Source organism: Astatotilapia calliptera, chromosome 1, assembly GCF_900246225.1.
Source record: "Astatotilapia calliptera chromosome 1, fAstCal1.2, whole genome shotgun sequence".
Classification (NCBI taxonomy): Eukaryota; Metazoa; Chordata; class Actinopteri; order Cichliformes; family Cichlidae; genus Astatotilapia; species Astatotilapia calliptera.
The window spans coordinates 26,713,031-26,737,717 of record NC_039302.1 but is presented as its reverse complement, the minus strand read 5'-3'; the positions used below and the strand labels follow the sequence as shown (position 1 = coordinate 26,737,717).

The 24,687-nt window shown below is 39.5% G+C and overlaps 3 protein-coding genes and 1 non-coding gene across 6 annotated transcripts in view; 2 read left to right on the top strand and 2 right to left on the bottom strand.

The window, feature by feature from the left end:
• Window positions 1–1,094, bottom strand: part of LOC113024921 (FERM domain-containing protein 5-like) — an 86,147-nt gene extending 85,053 nt beyond the window's left edge. For both annotated transcript variants that reach the window (XM_026172228.1, XM_026172232.1), the window contains exon 1: window positions 397–1,094. In XM_026172228.1, the coding sequence (XP_026028013.1) occupies window positions 397–498 (102 nt within the window). In that variant the 5' untranslated portion in view covers window positions 499–1,094. The remainder of the gene's footprint in view (window positions 1–396) is intronic.
• Window positions 1,095–1,823: 729 nt separating this feature from the next.
• trnah-gug (transfer RNA histidin (anticodon GUG)) lies at window positions 1,824–1,895 on the bottom strand. Its single transcript has one exon. It is a non-coding gene; the product is annotated as a tRNA-His (tRNA).
• Window positions 1,896–2,233: 338 nt separating this feature from the next.
• cry5 (cryptochrome circadian regulator 5) lies at window positions 2,234–6,493 on the top strand. Its single transcript, XM_026172216.1, has 11 exons — window positions 2,234–2,331; window positions 2,791–3,007; window positions 3,111–3,305; window positions 3,408–3,526; window positions 3,666–3,820; window positions 3,915–4,055; window positions 4,270–4,437; window positions 4,600–4,740; window positions 4,920–5,071; window positions 5,164–5,375; window positions 5,479–6,493. The coding sequence occupies exons 2-11, from the start codon at window positions 2,793–2,795 to the stop codon at window positions 5,538–5,540; spliced, it is 1,560 nt and encodes a 519-aa protein (XP_026028001.1). The 5' UTR covers window positions 2,234–2,331; window positions 2,791–2,792; the 3' UTR covers window positions 5,541–6,493.
• Window positions 6,494–10,768: 4,275 nt separating this feature from the next.
• On the top strand, window positions 10,769–24,017 carry LOC113024869 (alpha-protein kinase 3-like). Of its 2 annotated transcripts, XM_026172214.1 has the most exons (14): window positions 10,769–10,852; window positions 11,022–11,191; window positions 12,377–12,498; window positions 13,806–13,923; window positions 14,059–15,313; window positions 16,814–18,833; window positions 20,817–20,964; window positions 21,077–21,204; window positions 21,314–21,349; window positions 21,438–21,712; window positions 21,918–22,006; window positions 22,116–22,333; window positions 22,855–22,903; window positions 23,031–24,017. In XM_026172214.1, the coding sequence occupies exons 1-14, from the start codon at window positions 10,850–10,852 to the stop codon at window positions 23,344–23,346; spliced, it is 4,947 nt and encodes a 1,648-aa protein (XP_026027999.1). In that variant the 5' UTR covers window positions 10,769–10,849; the 3' UTR covers window positions 23,347–24,017. The 2 variants fall into 2 exon arrangements, with proteins under 2 accessions (XP_026027999.1, XP_026028000.1); XM_026172215.1 differs by lacking the exon at window positions 10,769–10,852 and having other exon boundaries at window positions 11,124–11,257.
• The last annotated feature ends 670 nt before the right edge of the window (window positions 24,018–24,687 follow it).

Sequence of the window (24,687 nt, the reverse complement as noted above, 5' to 3'; positions counted from 1 at the left end):
GATATTTTATTTTGTATTTATTTAACATTAGTGTATTCCTTCTGTTGGCATATAGAGTCATCTGGCCATCCTTGATATTTGCTACGCAATGCACGAACCACATGCGCTCATCATGGCATGTCCACACAGGTATCTCTCTGACGAAAGCCTAACATCCGCAGCTACACAATGACAGGCTGCACCATAAAACATACAATCAGGTGTAATGTGAAGATGATTGGACCTGCCGTAGATGACACCTCTATTAATCTGAATGTTTCCTGCAAGCATCACATTGAATGTGACGGGCGAGCGGTGAAAACGTCACTTTACCTGATCGCCACCCTGTTACGTGTCAAAAGCACGTCCTCCGCAACAAGGTGATTTGAGAAACAGGAAATGTTGGTCTCCACTGACCTGGATCGTGCAGGTGTACTCCGAGTCGTCCAGCAGCCTCACGGTGCAATTGCATTCCCTGTCCAGACTCCTGATGCTGCTGCTCATTAGTCGGCTCAGCATCTTCTCGATCGTCTGCGAACGGGACCACAGAGAGGTGCACACAGCACATACATACAAGTTTATGTTCTGAGGCGTTAACGGCGTCCCTGGTCTTTGCTCCAACACCTGGTCAGCGGCAGCGCGTGTGCAGACAGGCGGCGGTGGTGCATCGTTTTATTAGTGTGTGAGCGCGGACTGAGCGGGGTGCTGCGTTTCTCCAGTCAATGAGAAGTGGGAACACTGCTGTAACTGCTGCTGCTGCTCCTCTCTGGTCCGGTTAAACTGTCACCCCCTCACCACACCTTCTCCCCCCGTCTCCGCCGTTGCCATGCCGCTCTCAATGGTGCTGGGCGGGCTGGTTGATGAATGGCGAATCTGTCAGCCAACAGAGCGGGAACTGATGCTGCCTTCGCAGAGTTAAAAACAGAAGTCGAAATTCCGATAGGCTGCCGCAAGTCGTGACTAAATCCACATGGAATAATAACACAGCTTCACAAGTAAAACAACAGGCAGGTGCTTTGTCCTGTTTTAGAAGTTGCTCAGTTAATTCAAGGTGATAAACGAATAACTAACGCAATAAAAGAAGAAATGCGTCAGCTGAACATTCCCGAAACATACTTACGCTCAACGTCACACCTCACGTGCCAAATTTTCCAGTTAATTTATTATTGTGTGTGTTAAAATGGATATTTCCGACAGAACGTGAAGGCAACAGCATATTTTAGCATTCAATCCGCTTCACCTCCACAGGTTGGTTTCCAGTCTTTAATTATGTAGTCAGAGAGACGCATTGTTTATAGATGACGAAGCTGTTAAACTCAAATGCACTTTGTTTATCAGAAAGTAGAATATTTATGTATCTGTGTTTCTGCCAGGCTATTTTTAAATGACAAGTTATTTTTTGTTTATTATTTCCCTGCTTTTATGCCCGAGTGCGACCCAACATAATTCATTGGCATGCCTTGCTCACGAGCAGCGGAGGACAGGCGGTATTTATTATCCTACAACTGATCAGCTTATTGTACAGAGAAAGATCTCGGCTGGATGAGTTTGGACCAAACAGAAAACTGAAAACTCAAATTTCTTCAACCACGTCTCTCTCTGGGGGTGCTTAATGGTAATTACAATGGAGCAATGGGGGAAACAGGGCCCTAGTCCTTTGTATTGTGGCTGGATACGGTTTCCAAAATACTCCCAGTGGTAGGAAACGAGTGAACTACCACGTATTTTAGACCTGTTTCATGTCGTACACATTTACGGCCGGAATTTTAAAAAATAATCACGAAGCCACATATTTTTCTTACATAGTCGAAAAGAAACTCATCTGCCGTGACATTGTTTCACAATGCCGTGACCCGGATTCGAACCGGGGTTGCTGCGGCCACAACGCAGAGTACTAACCACTATACGATCACGGCGAGCTACGATGAGCTGACGGGTTTAGAGAGGCAAAAACGAGGTCTCTTTAGTAAACCCTCCCCGGAACTTTGTCAAAGTGGTGCTATTGTTAGTGATTGAGGTAAGCTTCAGATATATGATTTAAATAAGCAATATACACACATACATTGCACAACTTTTAATAATTATCGGCAGCAAATGGAGTTAGTGTGACATTATAAGAGCATAACTTCGGTTATTGTCTGCCCGACATTACCACCTGGTGGATAAACCGACAAACTGCTACAGCCGCACCACGTGTGGTTTTGCTAAGCCTCCTCGCTCTGGTTGGCTGCCCTTGCTGCAGACGTAACACGTCTTCCTGTTTTGTAACACTCTGAATGTGATTGTTACCAAACACTGAATTTTTCTACAGCAGTTGATCTGAATCGCGCAAAGTTGAAAAGCCCTAAGAAGGTAAAGTTTTTCTTTTTTTGGCTTGAAATGTTTGAATGTTATTATATCCTGTAGTTATCATACCGTTGATTTATTGCATTGCATGTTAGTTGCAGTTTAGAGGTTTCTGCAGGTTCTGCCGCTGAAGTGTAAATTTAAGCGGATGCTCAGAACTTCCAAGGAATCATCATATTGTTTTGTGAAACGTAATGTTGTTTTGTTTGGTTTAAGATTTGTGCTGTATTTACCGTAGTTTTAAAGATCTTAACTCTTAGTCGTTTACATTTCTGAGGTTTCGTGTCTGTGTAAGGATGTGCTCTCCATTAACTGAAATTCATGAGGTGGAGAGGAGGAATGGATGTTAACCTACAGCATCAGTTCTTTTAAAAATTTAGTTTATGTGACGCGTTGACACAAGCTCACTGAAGATCATTAACTTGATGTTTTGGTGCCTTATGTTTGTGATTCACGTGTCCGCAGGTATGGCTCACACGTGTATTCACTGGTTCCGCAAGGGACTCAGGTTGCATGACAACCCAGCTTTGATGGCTGCTCTCAAGGACTGTAAGCAGCTGTACCCTGTGTTCATACTGGACCCTTACCTCCACAACAACGCGTGTGTGGGTATCAACCGCTGGAGGTTCCTCATTGGAGCGCTGAAGGACCTTGACGGAAGCCTCAGGAAGCTCAACTCTAGGTAGAGACACAGTCGACACTCAGCAACATTAAACACTTTTTAAAAAGTCAGACAGCTGCCATCAACCTATATTGTCATGTTATGGTATGTTTAATCTACTTAGGCTGTTTGTTGTGAGAGGGAAGCCAGAAGATGTGCTCCCCAAGTTATTCACCAAGTGGAAAGTAACCAGGCTGACCTATGAGTATGACACAGAGCCCTACAGCCTGCAGCGCGACAGCAAAGTGACGTCACTGGCCAAAGAACGTGGAGTTGAAGTCATCTACAAAGTCTCACACACTCTTTATAATATTGAAAGGTAAAAATCTTGCTGAGCATTTTCAGACAGGGGATTTTTTTTCTGTGCTACTTGTGTTGTCATTTCTTGACTGTGTGTTTGTTTGTTTTTTTGTCTTAATAGAATAATTGAGGAAAATAATGGAAAACCCCCACTTACCTATACCAAGTTGCAAGCAATAGCGAAGACGATTGGTCCCCCTAAGAGACCAATCCCTGCTCCAACCATGGACGATATGAAAGGTATCACAATACCAGAAAAACAGACTAGTGTTACTGAATTGTCAGACAAAGTTATTTGCAATGATGTATGGACATTTATCTAAAAAGCAAATGTCAACATTTAGAAGTGATTAGATTAAATCTATCCCCACTGTCAAAGATGTAAAGACACCATCCTCAGAAAACCACGAGAAGGAATATGGGATTCCTACACTGGAGGAGCTCGGCCTGGACACTGCTCCTCTTGGAGAGGATCTGTTTCCAGGAGGAGAACAGGAGGCTCTCAGGAGACTAGATGAACATATGAAAAGAACGGTAAATTAGATTCACATCTACATCCTGTTATTTGCAGGATTGTAACAACAGACATGCCTACATTCTCTGAAACATTTCTGTGTATGCCTTTCAGAAATGGGTCTGCACCTTTGAGAAGCCACAGACTTCTCCAAACTCTTTGAGCCCCAGTACAACTGTTCTCAGTCCCTATGTCACCTTTGGATGCTTATCAGTCAGAACCTTCTGGTGGAGACTCACAGAGGTGTATAGAGGGGTGAGTGATGCACTTTACATACAGATATTGTAGTTAATAATGGTAAGGAAAATTATGCTGTAGTATTGTTTAATACATTTCAACAGGAAAGAAACTGAATTAATCATTGCCACTTCAAATACTTTCCTTGTGTGATTCCTGTGGTGAGACACTGTACGTGCAATGTGCTTGTATTTGCAGTAATCTTTGTCTTTGACTTGTGTGATTTTTGCAGAATAAACACTCAGATCCTCCAGTTTCTCTGCATGGCCAGTTACTCTGGAGAGAGTTCTTCTACACAGCCAGTTTGGGCATTCCTAGCTTTAACAAGATGGAGGGTAACAGCGTGTGTACTCAGGTGGACTGGGACACAAACCCTGATTATCTAGCTGCTTGGAGAGAGGTATTGAGATTGAGTCCTTGAATGAAGTGTCTCTAGAGAAAATTGATGGTGCGAGAAGAGGAGTTTTCATGTTGATGTACTTATGCAATTGTTGTTAAATGTGGAGTAATCTAATTTTCTGTGTCATAGATGATTCATTGTTATTTCACACTCTCCTTAAAGGCTCGGACTGGTTACCCCTTCATTGATGCTATCATGACTCAGCTCAGGCAAGAGGGCTGGATCCACCACCTGGCCAGACATGCTGTTGCTTGTTTCCTTACTAGGGGAGACCTCTGGATCAGCTGGGAAGAAGGGCAGAAGGTCAGCTCGCAAAGGCTGCAGCTGCTAATATCACAAATATTACAATACTACTGCTACTAATAGTAATTATTATTAGCTATACACAACACTTGTGTTTTTTTTTTTTTTCTATCATGAGTCCAGCAGTACATATGCTAAATCAGTATGGTACCTGTAACATTTTCTCACTGCTCATGAAGGTGTTTGAGCAGCTTTTATTAGATGGCGACTGGGCTTTGAATGCTGGAAATTGGCAGTGGCTATCAGCGAGCACCTTCTTCCACCAGTATTTTAGGGTTTACTCTCCAGTGGCCTTCGGGAAGAAGACAGACAAAAATGGAGACTACATCAGGTAAGATCTATCAGCCAAACGTATTACCTAAACAATTCACATTCATTACATGTATCGTTTATAATGATTTAGCATTTCTCCTATGTTTACAGGAAGTACCTCCCTCTTCTGAAGAAGTTCCCAGCAGAATATATCTATGAACCTTGGAAAGCTCCACGCAGTATCCAGCAGGCAGCAGGATGTATTGTGGGTAAAGACTACCCACATCCCATTGTACAGCACGAAGTGATCAGCAAGAAAAATATTCAGAGGATGAAACTTGCTTATGCCAAGAGATCCCCAGAGTCACCTAGCAAAAGCAAAGGTACTGCAAGAAACATACAGGAGCATTATGTCCTTTTATATTAGTCATGCTTCAACTAAATTCTGTTTCTTCTTTTGTTTTTATTTCTTTGTTTTGCTCCAAGGTGTAAAGCGGAAGGCTCCATCCATCATTGAAATTATCAAGAAGAAAGCAAAAGTAAAGTAATTAGAAATCATGTTCACGTTTTGGTATCTTTCCAGTACTTTAGTTTTATCTCAGTCCACAGTTTTCTATATTGTGTTTTTATTGGGATTTTCATTGGTTATTTTTTTATATCATTATTATTGTTACTTTTTATGTTGTATTTATGTCAGTGTTTAAAAGTCCCTCTTGGATTTAAAAAAGGTCAGGTGAGAGACTGCACAGAGATTAGGTCATGTTTTCTAAAGGTTAATAACCTTGTGTCAAATTGTTATTATGTTACATAGGGAAAAAAATAAGCAGGTCTGAATGTCTCCATGTTAGAAGGGTGTAAAAATAGACTTAAGTTAAAAAACAAAATTAATGCAGACAGTAAATATGGTAGATATGCATTAACTTTAATGGTTCGGTCAGTTCGCCCACCATACAATTCAAGGAGCACATCAGAAAATAGTACATTAATTATAGACAATGAAAGAATGGTTCTAAAAAAAATAGAAAATCAAGAAAAGTGGAAAATTTAAAGTTTTAAATCTTGGATAAGATAATCCAACATCTCAGTTTGATTGACATCAGACATCAATTGTATTGTGTCAGTTTGTTGACATTTGCAAACAAACTGACACAATTTACACATGATTTGTTTATGAGTCAGATTGTATCACTGTCAAATAAGATTCTTGTTATATTAATAGTAAGCATACACTTCTGTCTTCTATCTGCTGCCATTAAAATAAAAAAATCTTACACTTAGAACTTGGACGTGACTACACAGAGGATTGTGTCCAATCGTACAGCTGTCTCATATACTCAAAACTAAGACAACTGTTTAGGTGAAATGATCTTTTCAGCTCATTTTATCAGCTTGCAAAGTTTTATGTCATTTCCATATCATTCAAAATTGTTGCTCTTTAATAAAATGTCAAAATGGAAAATTAATATTGTGTCTTAACTAATAAAATGTGTGGGTCCTAAAACTGCTAGGTCTATGTACTGTTATTCCCACTAGATGGCGCTGCAATACCTGAAGAAAAACTCAACTCAAGTACATGTATACAGAGAATATTCCCCCAAGTATATTCTTAAAAGTTATTTAAAGATTTAATCTGTTATGTGTTTTGGAACATTTGTAATGGAGTTAATTTAACTGTCATAAAAATGAGAAATAAAGAAATAAATTTTTAGAGTATCTGTGGTCAGCACAGAACATCTGACCTTTTATATGTTAACTCTGCAGAAAAGAAACAGAAAGTAGAAGTGATCTGTTAATATTTTTGGTGAATAATATTGAATCTCAATTAATCTCAATGAATATTAAAAATAAAAACAATCAAATTTAATTTTATTTAATTTGATTCTAGCTACAATGTCATTTGTCTGCTTTCTATAAGGAATTCATTTTTCCAGCTTCCTCATTCCTAAAACTTTGCTTTCCTTTTTTTTTCTAAATGTAGCAATGAGCATCAGTTTTTTTTCTTATCAGGATTATGCTTGAGATGCAGTATTACATAAGGCCTGTTAATCAATTACTAATTGTGTCAGTGCACAATTGGTGAAAGTCAGTATGAACAGGGCTGTGCGACATAAAGGCAAAGATGTAAGTGAGTGTGTTTGGGGCACACAGCTGTTCTTGGAGCTCAAGTCTTCTCCTGTTTCTGCTTCCTTGGAGTTGACACTGGTGTGAATAACCAGAGGATGATGTCACAGGCTCAGTAGCAGGCCAGGCGGCCATACAAAGCCAAGCTCAGTTTCCACAGAGACCTGTCAAACATCAAAACAATCTGTTCTCTGACTGTGCATTAATGTACAAGGGTGTTTTGGGGTACACTTGGCATTGTGTCACTCTTCCGGTAAACTTTCATAGCAGAGCTCAGCAAGCCTGGGTGAACCGAAATCACCTATTCAACAATGTACCTGCATGCATTCCAACATTTTCTGATATTATGAAAATGTTTAGCCTTAATCCCAAAAAGAATAATTAATTTTCAATCAAAATTCCAAGAATAGCTGGCTCCTCCTGTTTGTCCGTGGGTGTACCCCTCTCCCCATGGGTCCACGTCGTCACCTCACCACTCAAACCATCTTGGATCTGGGAACTGTAACATCCCAGCTGAATTAGAACAGTGTGTTCCCATGCAGCTGGTGTTTCATGTAGCTGAAATAGTAGTGATTTATCTCAGGAGGCTGCTCCACAGGCAGCAACATGAAAGAGTTAATCCCCACTTTATGCAACAAATTTTTATGGCCATAATAATAGGACAGGGGCTCTCCAAGGTTCAAAAACGGTTCTTCTTTAGGTTACATTACAAAATAATATGAGTTCAATCTAACACTTGATTAGCAAAGCTCTCAATACAAGCTACTGCACGGTGGGTCAAGTGGGTCAGTGTAAGTTTACATCACCATTTTATGAGGATTACCACAACACCAGTGAACATGCCCGTCTGTTTATAGGCTTCAAAGCAGACAAATAACAGACATACATTTCTGTTGATCAATACAAAGGTACCAATATGGTTTTACATGACAAACTGCAGACCATCTATTCATAAACAAATGTTATAACTCTTAAATTGCAAAAAAAGTACATAAACAGTCATAACTATTTGTTAAAGACCAAAGGGTAACGTTCTTTGGTGGCCAAGTAAGACTAAGCTGAGGAAGAATAGTGAAGCTAATTTTTTTTTTTTTAAAGAAAAATCTAATTATCTCTTTTGTTGTACCAATGACATTATAATTGGAGAAACATTGAAGGACAAGAGGAAGCTGCGAGTAAAAGGTTCATGAACACGTGCTGAAAGGTCACTATTTATTAGAAGTCCATAGAGGTGGTAAATAAATGCCACAGTGAAACTGAAGAGCTGATGGGTGTCCAATCTGCTTCAGTTTTTTTTGCTCTATGTTTGTCACCATCGGGGACACACACGCACACACCCCTCTGTACACATCCTGAATGACAATGGTCCTGTTGTCGTGGGATGTCCATTACCACACAGGTTCTAATGACTGATTATAACAATTTACATTTGCCCCACAGGACCCCCCTTTTATTTTCTGATAGAAGCACAATTATCTTTGCAAAAGAGATAATGGTATAAACAAAGCCAGAGGTAGTGATCTCAGAGAGCATCATTAGTAGCCCCCCTATAAATCTGCACCACTAAGCCACTACAGGATTTTGTGTAGAGCTATAAATGGCAAAACATGAGGCAATAGACATGCAATGCTAAAATTATGCACTCCACTACAGACCTCACGTGCACTGAGATTTGGAGAGAGATTAAGACCTTAACATGGGACAGGGCATAACATTCCTGGGATGTTCCAAATAGTAAGGAAAACAAACTTCTGAGAAAACCTTGGAATGGTTATTGATGTTTTAGCTGGTATCTAACCAGGTCTTTATTTTTTATATGGATGGTAATTTTGCAGGCAGATAAACTGGTGTACTTAAGATTTTTCTCCACTTGACCAGAAGCATAAATATATGTTTCTTTTTTTTATTTCCAGTTATTATATATTGGAAATTCCTCTTCCATCAGCAGGTTTCCTACATGCTTAAGGGGATACATGTTCAAACACAGTCACATGACAGAGTCTTCTGGTTTCTGTTCTGTTTCACCGCCCTGATGTGCTTTCATCACTCTGTATACACCCCACTGGAGAATATCCACAACACGCAACTGTGTTTTCCAGCCTCTCTACAGCTGACTGACGTACAGCCAAATACAAGATCCTGCAGCCTATACATGTCAGTCACCAGTGTGTGTGTGTGCGTGGTATGCTATAACTAATGGAATCCATAATGAATTGCCCAACTGTGTGTTCAATTTCCATTGCTTCCAAGAGTCTTAACATATTCCATTTAAAAATGTTCTTTTAAAATTAAATTCTTAATTTAATCTAGGTTGTTAAATCAAATCACTGCGTCACGGCCCTGGCAGGGAGCTACAAAAGAATATGACGAATGGATGGAACAGAAAAATGTAAATAGATGTAAGGAAGTCATGCAGGCATGTGTAATATGATGAGCATACGTAGTAACCCGAGAGATAATGCAGTTTGATACCTTTGAACTTGGACGAACACACTCGGGAAGCTGTAACTCATTGTAGTAGTATCAGTGCCAGTCAGTTCAAAGACAAGTTTGGGGGTTTGGAGTGTGTTTATCATGGAAGAAGTCTATATAGGTGACAAATAAAACATTTGTTAATGTCACTTATGCATCCAGTTATCAGCCTTGCAAGTTAATTTCATTTCTGCTTAATATTGAGATTGTCCCAGCATTTTGTTTTCAGACTGAGCCAAGTATTTGAATCAGTCTTGAATCCCTGGAGAATAAAACCACATTAGTCTGACTAAATAAATAAAAATTAAATGAACTTGTTCATAAATGCTCGCTCTCTCTCTCTCTCTCTTTCTCCCTCTCTCTCTCTCTGTTTGTGTGTGTGCAGCAAAGTGTGTGTAGATGTGTCTGTGCATCCTTGTATGAAGATTAGAGCCCATATCTCTTTGGGAGTCAGTGGGATCTGCCTATATAAGGCTGTTCTATTCCTACTGCTTTTCCTCTGGGGACACAATGCAATTGTCAGCCACTGAACAATACATGTCTGAGAACTTAGCAAACTTCACTGTCTTGAATAAACATATATATATAAATGGTTTTACAAGAGGTGATTCTGGGAAATACTGGGCTAAATGCTGTTGCATGATGACTTCAAGCTGTTTTTGCTATGTTCTACTTATACTCGAGAGTTTCCTAACGCCACACTTTTTAAATAGGAAACTACGTGACCGTAAGAATGTGCTGCTCATGTTAATGCACTCAAAACTAAAGGCGTCATCCTTTTGACTGACAGGCTCAAATGATTCTTTACCACAGCCTGTAAACACAGCTAAAAAGTTGGACAGAGGATACCCAAAGAGAAAATCTTTTTTGTCTTTGCGAAACTGTAATTCACTAATAACAGAATGAGAAAAAAAGACTTAACCATGTTTCTTTAAATTCTTTTCCTGGTATCTGGTGAACTAACAGATCTGGACATGGAAAATGTTTTGTTTTGTTTTTGTTTTTAAAGCATCTTCTTGATTTTTTTTACATTTATTTCTCTACTTAAGATATATATTTTGTGAATCCATTAGAGTTTTTTTCCCCCCTCTTTATAAAACAGCTATAAAGATGAGTTTTGGAAAGTGTGATGTGCTCTTGTGCCTATTTGCAGGCCAACTATAAATAGTCCAGGAACCTACGCATGCTCATGTTTGATTGGAAATTGCAGTGCCTTAAGCCATTGCTGTGGGGTGTCTGTCAAAGGAAGGAATGAAACTTGTGTATGGTGAGTTAACTGTGTAAAATAGACTGCTGAATGTTGTTTATGTAGCTACTGGATAAGCACATGCAGAAGATGTAAAGTATATCTTAACCTAGCATCTCTTGTGCTGAATAATTGTGTTTTTAATATACAACATTTGTTTTTAATGTTTTACAACTTTATTGTTTTAAAGTTTAAACTCTTCTCTTGGCAACAAAACAATATCTGGTGGAAAATGACTTCATGGAGGACAACAAGACGCTCGTCTAATGGGAATGGGCGGTCTTCCAATGGGGAAGATGTCAATGGAAGTGGCCGCCTTGGTGGCTGCAGCTACCTCTCTAATGTGAGGCCAGAAAACAGGTACAGAATCCAGACTAACTCAGGGTGCTGTCCTTCCACTTGAACCATCTCTGCTGGGAACATGCAGTATGTATGATCCCAGCATGTATTTATTCTATAATATATCTATAATTCAGGGTTTTACCTAACCTGGGATGAGCATGTGTTGCATGGTGTTTTTTTGTTTGTTGTTGCCATGGACGGCAGAGTTTAAATAAACTGCTTATTAAGAGCACAATCTCAGCTATGCACCATTGGCCCCTTTTCACATCAAGGATACACGACAGCGTCTGCATGGGAAGATTTGTTTATAGCACAAGTAGGTGTTGCTCTTCAGGTCCCCTTTTTAATTAATCTTGTGTAATATTTGATTAAACTGCTGTTCTTCTTTAAACTACTGACGCAGGACAAACCGAGTAACATTATCTGCCAGTTATCTTGCATCGTTGCTTTAGGGGAACTTTCACTCTGTCAGCCTCAGCTGAACTTTGCAGAGACCACTGATTATGTCCTTTACTTATCATATCTAGTGTATTACCAAAGCTAAAATCAAGAATTACCAGTGATTTGTGTTCCTGATTTTAGTTACTGAATCATTACTGAATCTAATTTTCTGTTCTCCATCTGTATTGTTTTGCTAAATGTATATATATTCACAATATCTTGTTTAGTGTTTGCTTCAAAACAATAATAGTACCAACTGTATAACATTTAGTGCCTTGTTTATTAATCATGAGTAATATTCAGTGAAGCGTAATGATCTCACCTGACTGTACACTGATCTAATACTCAAGCCTTTATCATTTCATTCATATATTCATATTTCATTCATAGCTTTGGACGATCAAATTTTTCATGCAATGAATGTAAATATGGGCTAAATGTAAAGCTTTTTATACTGAATACTGTAGTGAAAGATCAAAGAAACATTTTATTAAAAAAAAAAAAAAAAAAAAAAAAAAAACAAGTTAATTGTATTTGCCTCCAAAACTCACAACTGTTTTGGCCTTTGATTTCAGTTCTTACATTCATCATTTTACATATATTTTGACTTGGGACTTTCTTTTAAATGATATGAAAAAACTAACAAACAATCAAGCCCAATATATACAGATAAAAAACTCCAATAAACAAGGTTTTTTAAATGATAAAAGACATATGAATCCAAATAAGTACCATGACTGACCAACTCCATTTTCTTGTAAGGAGCACACTCTGCAGTGTGATTGCTCATTTAACTGAAGAAACACAGCCGTCCTTTGAAGCTACCCTGAAGTCAAAAGCTGTGTCCGAAAATTCAAACGTGAAGTTTTCCTGTGTGGTTAGAGGTAAGCATTGCCTACTCCATACACTGAGCAACTGAACTGAAATATAGCACAAAGAAACAAAAATAATAATCTAAAAAAAAACAATGCACTGTACGTTTTTGTGCTTATGCTGCATTTTTTTTTTTAAAGAAGGTCAAAGACAAGAATAATACAAAGATAAACCTTTTGAACACCGACAAAGTTGGGAAACTGTCAAATTTAAGTTAAAAAGAAAATGCAATGATTTCCAAATTGCATAAACCCATGTTTTATTCACATTAAAAATAGAAAACACATTAATTGTTTAAATTGTGACATTTTACAGTTTAATGAAAAATCTTGATGTGTATTAGTTTTTCTGCTATCCCTGTGTGAGGCTGGCGACCTGTCCAGAGTATACCCCACCTCTCTCCCTCTGGTGGCTAGGATGGGCTCCAGCCCCACCGTGACCCTGACACGGAAAAGCAAAAAAAAAAAATGGATGGGTGGTTGAATGACTCGTTTTGATTTTGATGGCAGAGAAACATCTTTGAAAAGTTGGAACAGGGGCAACAAAAGAGAAGAAACTAATTAGGTTAACTCGCAAGTGGTCAAAAACATGACTGGGTATAAAAAGTTGAACAGTAGAGAGGCAGTTTGTTGGCAGCAAAGATTGGGCAGAGCTTCACCAATCTGCAAAAAACAGTATCCACAAATTGTAGCACAATTTCAGACTGATTCTCATCAACATAAAATTGTTAGTTCTGTAAAAATGTCATTATCTGCAATACATAATATTATCAAAGGATTCTGAGAATCTGAAAAATATCTTTACACAAGGGGCTAGGCTGAACATCAATATTGGATTCCTGTGATCTTTAGGCCATGAAGCAGCTTTGCATGATCCAGGTGTATGATCTCAGAAACACTTCCAAAAATCAACAATTGGCAGCTTGCACATCTGGGAAGTCAGCATGCTGAAAGGTATATACAGCCTTCAGACTGTATCTTTTTCAGTTTATCTCAGCAAGACAGTACTAAACTGCACACTGTATCTAACACAGCATGGCCTTGTAGTAGAAGACTCCAGGTGCTGAATTGGTCTGCCTGCAGTCCAGACTTTTCATTAATTGAAAACATTTTGCGTATTGTGAAACAAGATGCTACACAGTAGTAAACATGACCCTGTCCCAACTTTCTGAGACATATTTCTGCCATCAAAATCAAAATAAGCTAATACATGTTATGAAATATTAAAATGTCTCAGTTTAAATTATATTGTTGACCTATGGTATTCCAGTATCTATTTACAAATGATTGCAGTTTTGTTTGTTTGTTTTGTTTTCTAGGATACCCGGCCCCTCAGGTTACGTGGTATAAAGACGACATGCAGTTGGATAGATACTGTGGACTTCCTAAATATGAAATATTCCACAATGGACAAAATCATTCCCTGCATATTTACAAGTATGTATACTTGAAAATGCTGTTTGATGAAATCCACAAAGGAGATATAAAGAAAATTCAAATAATAGCTTTGCCATCTAAAATGTTTTTCCTTTCCAACAACTGCTGCTTGATGTGATATTGATTAATTTCCAGGTGCACTGTGGAGGATGCAGCTATATACCAGGCCTCAGCCATCAACAGTAAAGGTATTGTTTCTTGCTCTGGTGTTCTGGAGGTGGGTGAGATGAATGAGTTCAAAATCCACCAGCGTTACTTTGCCAAGGTCAAACAGAAGGCTGAGAGCAGACGCAGGGAAGCAGAAGGCAAAGAAAACCAGGAGCCACCACGAACCATGAGTCCCGATCGTACACAGAGGAAACGCCGCTCGACAATGGAGGCTTTTCTTAGCACACCAAGCTCAATGGAGGATGATGGTAACGAGGAGAACCATCAAGCTGTTGTTCTAGAGACAAAGCCCAGGTTACAAGGGGCCCCTGGGGAGGAGGTTAAAGAAAAGCCAGTCCCAATCCCTAATGGCACAATGTCTAGTTTATCTAAAGGAGAGCCTGTTAATAATACTGGCAGTAAGGCTGAGAAATGTTTATATGACGCTCCCCAGAAGATTTTTACGACACACCAAACGAAAGCTCCCTTTATCAAGAAAAAGATTAAAATTTCCAACAGTGCAAAAGCTGGAAAAGCAGATGGTCTAGCAGAGAGAGTGTCTGAGGAGAGAAGGCTGAAAGATGAGCCCTCGGTCTCTGCAGCTCTGACCTGTAAAGAGTCAGTCCAGATCCAGAGGAATTCAGATGAGATTATGGAAGTAGAGATTATTTCTAGTTCATCAATTACACATTCAGAAGTGACAAACATGATAAAAGAAGATCAGAAATCTGCATCAGAGGTGGCAGTGTTTCCTCAAAGGCCGTCACAGGGTGAAAAGATATGTACAGAGGTAACAGTGGCTTCAAAGAAAGAGCAACTCACTGTGCCACTGTCCCCTGTTGCTTTTGCTTCTTCACGCCATCCTGGGTCAAAAACCGAAGGTGAAAATGCTGCAAAACACGAGCCGAAAATTGGATGTAATGGTACAGAAGAAAGTTTGAAAAGACAACAGCAAATACCTTACATTTCCTCAACACAGCCACTGTCAAGTGTTAGATCAACACTCCTAACCAAATTAAAAGAGGACATTCACGCAACAATCATGGATGGTGATGTAAAGACAAAGCCTTCAGTTGATGGATCTCTAGTCCACGAACACAGTGAGTCAGTGGATACACCTTGTGACAGCAGGACTGCTTTATTTCAGCATCCATGTAAACCGGCTGGACACCAGCTGTCTGAGAAGGAAACAAGCCACAGCCAAAAAAAGGGGCCTGCGTCTCAACTACCCACGCCAAGTGAGGTGAGGGAACCTTTTCACATGAGCTCATGAGTGCTTTGTGCTGCCAAAATCAGTCCCATCACTAACACAGGCATCCAAAATCTATTTACAGCTTTTACAAGTATCCCCCACTGGGTCACAAGAATTAAATGACGCACATGTTGACAGTTGCAGTAGATATACTGATGTAGTGGGTCTGATTTTGTTTTAAGTTTAAAGGTCTGAAAGTGAGATTTTCTACATTTTTAAATATAAACAATTTTATTATTCTTTGAAACATTATTACAAGAAATAAGCAGACTACCAGAAAGTTAAAGTAATGACTTTGAAGAAGCCTACACTTTGGTTTATTGAGGGATCGACACAACTCTCATGTCTGTAAATTAAAGCTTCTCTCAGTTAGTCTAACTTAGCAGAAAGACTGTGAATGGGTAAAGCAAGATTTGTAAAATGTTTTTGCACAGATCAAATAGCTGAGATGTAATATGTTATTCGGTAAGCCGACTATCCTGGCAAATGGATTTTGGTTAGCTGTTTCCTGTCAATATTTCACTGCCAGCTGCAGCTTAAAATGATGCAGAGTTGGATCAGTTATCACATCCCATTCTTTAGATCCTTTTCTAGAAAACAAAAAAGTGTCATCCTTTAAAAGTTTTATCATTCCTTGCAATTGAATGAAAGTAATTGTGATAGGAACAAAATTTGTCATTTTAATTCACTGCATTAAAAAATAAATAAATGACTGGCTGGGAAACAAAGTTATCACTGATTGTCAGTCTTTATACTGCTTACGCAATCACATCAACCTCTACTGCATAGCTGAATACTGACGGCACCTATGACTGAGACAAAACACTGAATGGCTGGAGCGGCACTTAAAATAATTTGCATTCCTTTGAGGCCAGTCTTGCGTGCAGGATAGCAACCTTCATTTTAAACAGGCCTTCCCATACCAGACTTGCAAAGAGGATAAGAGAAAGAAGCAGAAATATAGAGTAATTCTCTTGATTGTGTAGACTAAAGGCTGCTTTTTGAGGCACAGTATTGCTTAATATCCTAGACTATATTGGGGTCATATTAAGGCTTATGTCATCCATGGTTCAGTTCACTAGCAGACTTTAATAACTGCCTCTCCACAAACGTGCTTTTATACCATATTTATGTTTTCCTTTATTAATTATGCTTAATTGAAATCACACTTCTTTGAGGTTTTCCAGTATATTGGCAAGTTGTCTACTGAATGATGAGCAATATTTCTTAACCTATTTATCAATTCAAGAATCGACTAAAACTCAACTCTTGTTTGGCGTTGGCAATGGAGCAGATTAACACACTTAAACTTTTCTCCAGTTCATAAATTTCTCTTTGTCCTAAGGTCTTCTCATTCCTTTCCCTGTTTGTTGCTGGTTACACAGTTGCTATTGATAAAAATTGCATGTGTTTATCCATGACCAGCATAGCCAGGGATAAGGGAATATGTATTTACAGCTTGGAAAATCTGTGCTTGTATTATGTCCCAAGGTTACACAAGATCCCACAAAGATGAACAGGAATGATGCACCTGTCAGCCTTGAGCTACCACCAGACCAGTGTATGGTCAGCTCGCGACAACAAAAGACTGCAATAGAAAGGCCGACCGTGGCAGATGAGATCCAGACCCCTCTTTTGCATAGTGGTTTTAAAACAGCCATTGACACAATGACACAGGACGCATGGGATCATTCCAAGGCATCAAATGAAGTTCTTTCCACAAAAGTGCAGAAGTCACCCCTCAAAAGCCCTGTCAGTGGCGAGAACGCTTTAGGGTGTAATATTTCGCTCAGTATCCTGGAGAGTCAAGTTAACACAACTATAAAAGCTGTTGAAGGGACAGAAATACAACATGATGAGAAGGCAGAGCTCACTAAGTTGTTGGTAGAGAGTGACAATCCAAATGAGAAGATAGTTAAGATGGAAACTGAAACTGCTGCTGTAAATGTGACTGAACAAACTAAAACAGAAGAGAGCAAAGATGCAAGGAACAAATACACTGGAGGAATCATTGTGGATGCACCTTGCAATGAAACTGGGCAGAAAGAGCACATATCAAAAGTGGTGAAGAAATCTAGTTTAGACTTAAAACATTTGATGGAAGATATAAATGACACCTCTCCCTCGCGCTTAACAAAAAGCGCAGAGAACACAACCTCAGTAGAACACATCAAAGGTTTTCAAGAAATTTCAAAACCTGAAACAAAAATAATTTCTATTGCTGAACTTTTAAGATCACAAATAAAAGCTCTTGAATCAGCATTGGCTAATCCAGTATCTGACATACCACCCCATTCTAACTTACTACAAAATCAGAGTGTAACAGCAAGGGCACGCCAGGAATTAGTACAAGATAACAGAAAGCTGGAGGTGAAAAAGTTCATGCCTAAAAGAGAAAATAAGAAAAGCGTTGACGAGTCACCCCCCACAACCATAAAGGCAACACTTATGGAGGTTTATCATCAACTTCATAAAACAGACTACGAGCAATCTAAGACTCAAAGTGCAACATCACAGCCTCTTCAGGCTCTTTTGATGCCACCCATCTCTGCTATAGACAGTGGAACAAATAAAGTCATGGCAGGACTTCACGGAAGTGTTGAAAAGTATAATGGAGGTGCCATGGATATTGGCAAGGAAATCCAACCTTCAATTCTAGTTCAGCCAGAAAATTGTTCTGTTGTTGTTTCTCAACAAACAACACCCAAACTAAATTTTCCCTCTTTAACTTCTGAAGTCAAACTGATCAGTACACTTTCAAATCTATGTGGAACTGCCAGTCAGGAACCTGAGTCTCCACTTACAGTGACAAATAAGAAGCAAAGTATTCAAGAGGCAAATATAGTAAATTCGGAGCGTACCAAAGATGAACATGTTCAAGGCAAAGACGTGCAATTCACGCAAAAGTTAACTCCAGAAATTAAGCTCAGCAGCACAAATGAAAGGGATTTGACAACAGTTTCTGATCAGTGCAAAATGGAAGAGCAGTACACAAATACAAGTTCTTTGCAAAGTAATGAAAGGTTTCCCTCTGAAACTGGGTCTAACACTCAAGGGAATAATCTTCCACTTATTCTCAAGGAGGTTAAGGAAGGTTTACCGTCAGACTCCACAGCCAATCAAACTGCAGAACCTAGCCCATCATTGAAGAAAAGAACCTGTGTTTCTCCCATCCCTTCTGCTACTCCACAAGAGCTGGCCTCTGGGGCTCGCCGCAAAATCCTAACACCCAAGGCCAAACCTGACGATACCACAGAGGTCACATCAGCAACTGATAACCAGACTCTGAAAAGGGAAGCATCTACGCAGAGCAGCAAGCTTTCCACAACTGCTGTGGCCCTCTCTGTATCTCCAAGCGTGTTGCGACGGTCATCTGCACTTCAGCCCACAGGTGAACAAACCTCTCTACTAGAAAGGCGTTCACCCATCTTGAGCAGAAAGAAGATGCCTGCTGAGGAGATTCAAACTGAAAGGAAACCTGAAGAGAAGGACAAGCGTAACCCATTCAAAGGTAAAAAGAAAAAAAAGGCCTGAAGGTCTCATGCTTTATCAGAATTCACTCATGTGAGACAAAGGAAATGTTTTAGTACTTTTGTATTTTACTACTTTTGAAAAGCCACTATTGCATCTTTTCTGGCCATATCAGACAAGACACCGTGAAAGGCAGCAATCCATGCTGCAGGTCATCAGAGAGACGTGATTCACAACCTCCTCATTAGAATCTAACAAAACCAGAAGTTTCTCCTTTTCATGAATTCATTTTCTGTATACAGGCTGGTTCTTATAGTACCTACAGTGGGGCAAAAAAGTATTTAGTCAGCCACCAATTGTGCAAGTTCCCCCACCTAAAATGATGACAGAGGTCAGTAATTTGCACCAGAGGTACACTTCAACTGTGAGAGACAGAATGTGAAAAAAAAATCCATGAATCCACATGGTAGGATTTGTAAAGAATTTATTCGTAAATCAGGGTGGAAAATAAGTATTTGGTCAATAACAAAAATACAACTCAATACTTTGTAACATAACCTTTGTTGGCAATAACAGAGGTCAAACGTTTACTATAGGTCTTTACCAGGTTTGCACACACAGTAGCTGGTATTTTGGCCCATTCCTCCATGCAGATCTTCTCGAGAGCAGTGATGTTTTGGGGCTGTCGCCGAGCAACACGGACTTTCAACTCCCGCCACAGATTTTCTATGGGGTTGAGGTCTGGAGACTGGCTAGGCCACTCCAGGACTTTCAAATGCTTCTTACGGAGCCACTCCTTTGTTGCCCGGGCGGTGTGTTTTGGATCATTGTCATGTTGGAAGACCCAGCCTCGTTTCATCTTCAAAGTTCTCACTGATGGAAGGAGGTTTTGGCTCAAAATCTCACGATACATGGCCCCATTCATTCTGTCCTTAACACGGATCAGTCGTCCTGTCCCCTTGGCAGAAAAACAGCCCCATAGCATGATGTTTCCACCCCCATGCTTCACAGTAGGTATGGTGTTCTTGGGATGCAACTCAGTATTCGTCTTCCTCCAAACACGACGAGTTGAGTTTATACCAAAAAGTTCTACTTTGGTTTCATCTGACCACATGACATTCTCCCAATCCTCTGCTGTATCATCCATGTGCTCTCTGGCAAACTTCAGACGGGCCTGGACATGCACTGGCTTCAGCAGCGGAACACGTCTGGCACTGCGGGATTTGATTCCCTGCCGTTGTAGTGTGTTACTGATGGTGACCTTTGTTACTTTGGTCCCAGCTCTCTGCAGGTCATTCACCAGGTCCCCCCGTGTGGTTCTGGGATCTTTGCTCACCGTTCTCATGATCATTTTGACCCCACGGGATGAGATCTTGCGTGGAGCCCCAGATCGAGGGAGATTATCAGTGGTCTTGTATGTCTTCCATTTTCTGATGATTGCTCCCACAGTTGATTTTTTCACACCAAGCTGCTTGCCTATTGTAGATTCACTCTTCCCAGTCTGGTGCAGGTCTACAATACTTTTCCTGGTGTCCTTCGAAAGCTCTTTGGTCTTGGCCATGGCGGAGTTTGGAGTCTGACTGTTTGAGGCTGTGGACAGGTGTCTTTTATACAGATGATGAGTTCAAACAGGTGCCATTCATACAGGTAACGAGTGGGGGACAGAAAAGCTTCTTCCAGAAGACGTTACAGGTCTGTGAGAGCCAGAGATTTTCCTTGTTTGAGGTGACCAAATACTTATTTTCCACCCTAATTTACAAATAAATTCTTTACAAATCCTACCATGTGAATTCATGGATTTTTTTTCACATTCTGTCTCTCACAGTTGAAGTGTACCTCTGGTGCAAATTACTGACCTCTGTCATCATTTTAAGTGGGGGGACTTGCACAATCGGTGGCTGACTAAATACTTTTTTGCCCCACTGTATAACAGACCTTTGCTATTTAATTTGTATAGGAAAACTTATAAAACTGGGCACTTATGGAAAAATGTGTCTGTTTGTTTAATTTTATTTCTCTCCAGCTCCTCAAGTTATCCGTAAGATTAGGGCTGAAACTTTTGCAGATGCCTCTGGACACTTGAAACTGTGGTGCCAGTTTTTCAACGTTCTCAGTGACTCGACTATTAAATGGTACAAAAATGAGGTGGCGATTACTCAGGTTAAAAGAAAGTAAGTTCTCAGAGTGATCTTTTTGGAAATATGTTACATTCTTTCAATATGTACTGTAAGTTTAGGTCTTCTTAAACATTTTTATATTATTTCTTAATTGTATGTCTTCAAGAGCAGGGGATGAAGCCCAGGTCAATCTTGCCATTGTTCAGGCGTCTTCCAAAGATGCCGGTGTTTACGGATGCTCAATCACAAATGACTATGGGACAGACTCCACAGACATTCTGCTCAGTGCAGATAGTATGTACTGTTTTAAAATAACTTTGGAATACTAGATACTTAATTTTTTCCTTTCATTTCCTGTCTGCAACATGATTACTTTTCTGTATTCTCTCTTATTATTTTGCAGTCTTGACTGGACTGTCCATACGCGAGGACCTTGGGGGTAAGATGACATTTCACATCTTAAGATAACATTTTTTTTCCTGTGCTTTTCTTTTCTAACTATCACCATTAAAAACTTGTGAATGCAGTTGGGGAGGAAATCGAAATGACACCCCTAATATTCAGCAAGGGAGTGGCTGATTCTGGTGTCTGGGGCAACAAATTCTTTGGTCGCATAATGATGAAGGAATCTCATATTGGAGATGGCTGTTCTCATAAAGTCTGGAGGGCAAAAGTCATCTACGGTCTGGAGCCTGTGTTTGAGTCTGGTAACACATGTATCATTAAAGTATGCAACCCCATCGCTTATGGAGGCAAAGAGGACAGCTGTCTTATAGATACAAACCTGGACATCATGAAGCAGGTATATAAGAACGGGCTAATGTCATAATTTATTCATGCCTTCATAAATATGTCATTCGATAAACAGCAATTCCCGTATTAAAGTGGATCAGGTGTCAATTCTGCCACCTTAATAGGATTACTATGGCACTAATCCAGTAAAGACTGAATAAATGGTGTAGGTGGAGCTGATGTTTATTGGCTATTCTCCAATGTTCTACATACAGGAATGTAAAATTCAGAACTTGGCTCGGGAATACTGTAAAATCTTTGCTGCAGAGACAAGAGTTATAGAAAACTTTGGTCCCTCTCTTGAGTGAGTACACTTTATTTTTTCTTGAAAAAGTTATAATAATTTTGTATATCTATCTATACAACAGGGACCATTAAGCATCTCCTACACCCTGACAATCTTTGTTAAACAGGGTGATTCCAGTCTATTTGATGTACCGACCAGCGAACGCTGTACCATACGCCACAGTGGAGACAGATCTCACAGGAGTGTATCAGAAATTCTCTGACCTGGACTATACTGGCAGAATAGACATGAGGACTGGCTCTGAGGTGGAGCAGAAGTGCTGTACCCTGCAGCATTGGATCTTTCAGTGGACCAATGGAAATCTGCTGTTCACTCGACTTGAAGGTATGGTCACACATGAAGCCAGAGTAATATTTAATAAGTAATACGTTTGTGTTTTTCCTGTACTTGCTATAATTTGGAATATGTCTTGTGGTTTGGCACAGAAAATTACCAGAGGCCACCTTGTCTACTTATGTCCCACCTTACCCCACATCACAAGATTCACATTTAACAAGTTTGTGTTAAATTCTCCAGTATAATAAAGGTCCAGTGAGCAAATGAAGCTCAAACTGGTTGAAGAAAATATTGCTTACATACATGACCTCATAGGCTAAAATTGTGCTTGCAATAATGAAAGGATATTTCAGTTTTAACATTTAAATTGAAAGAGTAGCAACAGTATTCCAGATACTTTCAGGCCCAATACGGACATTTATTTTATTTTGATATATTTTAGGTTGTGAGGTTTGGAAAATGTGCATGTTGTCTTTCACATTTCTAAAACTGCAGAGGGTATTTAAATTGTACATCTTTCAATATGACTATGTTACATGAACAAGTAATTTTGGGGTGTCATTTTGCAGGTGTTGACACTAAGATCACCGGTGTTGGAATTTCAGTCAAATCAACAGGGTCAGTATTATTTGAATTGTTCGTTTCTGCAAATTATACTGCGAACACCTCATTTTACAGGTAATTTACATTTATAGGAATCATGTCTGTTACATCTAGCTTTGCTCTCTGTTTTGCATTGCTACAGGCATCAAGGTTTATCTATCGAAGCGAATCCCAAAGTTTTTGAACAGTTTGTCTCTCAGCACAAGTGTAACTACTTTTGTGGTCTACTTGGCCTGCGGTCACTAAAAGTTATGGACTCTTTGCTGACACCAGCAAAGCCAAAGAGCTCCAGGAGTCCCTTGCTTCAGCGCAAGATGGCTGCAGGCTCCTCCAGCCCACAGACTGGGAGGAAAGCTGCTGGTAGCCCTAGACTGTCGAGGAAGACTGAGCAAGAAGGAAGCAAGATGGCAACAAAACAGAAAGCTGCTGATGCTCCCAAAACAATGAAAATGGCATAGAATAAATATCTCTTAATGAGACGTGAGATGTTGGATATATTCACAGCAAGCCCAGGAAGAGCTTGTGGAATGATAGAAGCCTGCTGGTACCTTATTAGAAAGTATAAATCTTACAGAGACAGGAAAAGATGTTTATTAATGATATAACTTTTTACTATTAACAGCCATCATTCCTTGCTATTTAATGTGGACTTAGGCATTTATCTAGTGTAGCAAATCCTAGGGCTAAAGCTGTTCTGTAAAGAAATGCATTAAGCTTTTGTTCTATTCATCAAATACCATAGGTTACTGATTGTGGATGCCTCTCACAGGTCAGTGTATTCATCCTATATGAATGTCAGACACTTTGGACTGAAGTGGAATTGTGTTCTATGTTGTCTATGTGTAATTCTCAACTTTACTCTTTTGTGGTCACATAAATGAAGTCAAGAAGAAAAATGGAAGCAGGATATGCATTAAGCCGATCGACCTGATCTAACACAGGGAGGTCACACTTACCTTTTACAACATTCTCAAAAAAGGTTTATTTCATATGCATTGATCATCGCAAAGAAACTGATCCTGCAGCTTTGGAAAGGCAAAGAGGTTCCTGTGTTAAAGATGTGGCTTGCAGAGCTTACAAATACTCTTCACCTTGAAAAAATAAGATATACCATGAATTGGAAATGTGAAAGACTTTGAACTAATTTGGCACCCTTTACTTGCGTATCTTGGGAAAATATAAATTTTTGGCAGTCGGGGGACCGGGGCTCCTAGTGGGTGTTTTTTTTTTTTTTTTTTTTTTTTTTTGTCTGTTTTGTCTTGTTTTGTTTAGAGAAAAAGGGGGCATAAGTTCTATTAATTTGTAACAACTGTGATACTTGCTTCTAATAAAAGATATTTGAAACAGGATATGCATTAAGCCAATCACGCAATGCAGGTTTTAAAGGCTGAGAGTAACCAGCCAGTTTTCTCTTTCAGGAATATCAAGCCAAATGCAGCTGTTCACGTGACACTGTTGTACAGTGGCTAACGGTGCTGTGCTTTTATATTATAACCTGACATGTTTACTTGCTACTGTAATTTGCACTGCATTTTTAGAAATTGCACATTTGAATGCAACTGGCTGCACAATAAAAGATATGATCTTGTATGTTCTGAGACTCTGTCTTAGTCCAAAATGTACCTTTTAAATTTGGAGTGTCTCTCTTACAAATGTGCCTATTATGGAGTGGGCTGACTAATAAAAGCCATCCCACTCTGTCTCAGACATCAGCTTTCACTCATTATCATATATGTATTTTACTTAGAAAGATTAGTAAGATTGTATCTCAGTGACCCTTGTTATTAATGCAGACTCTT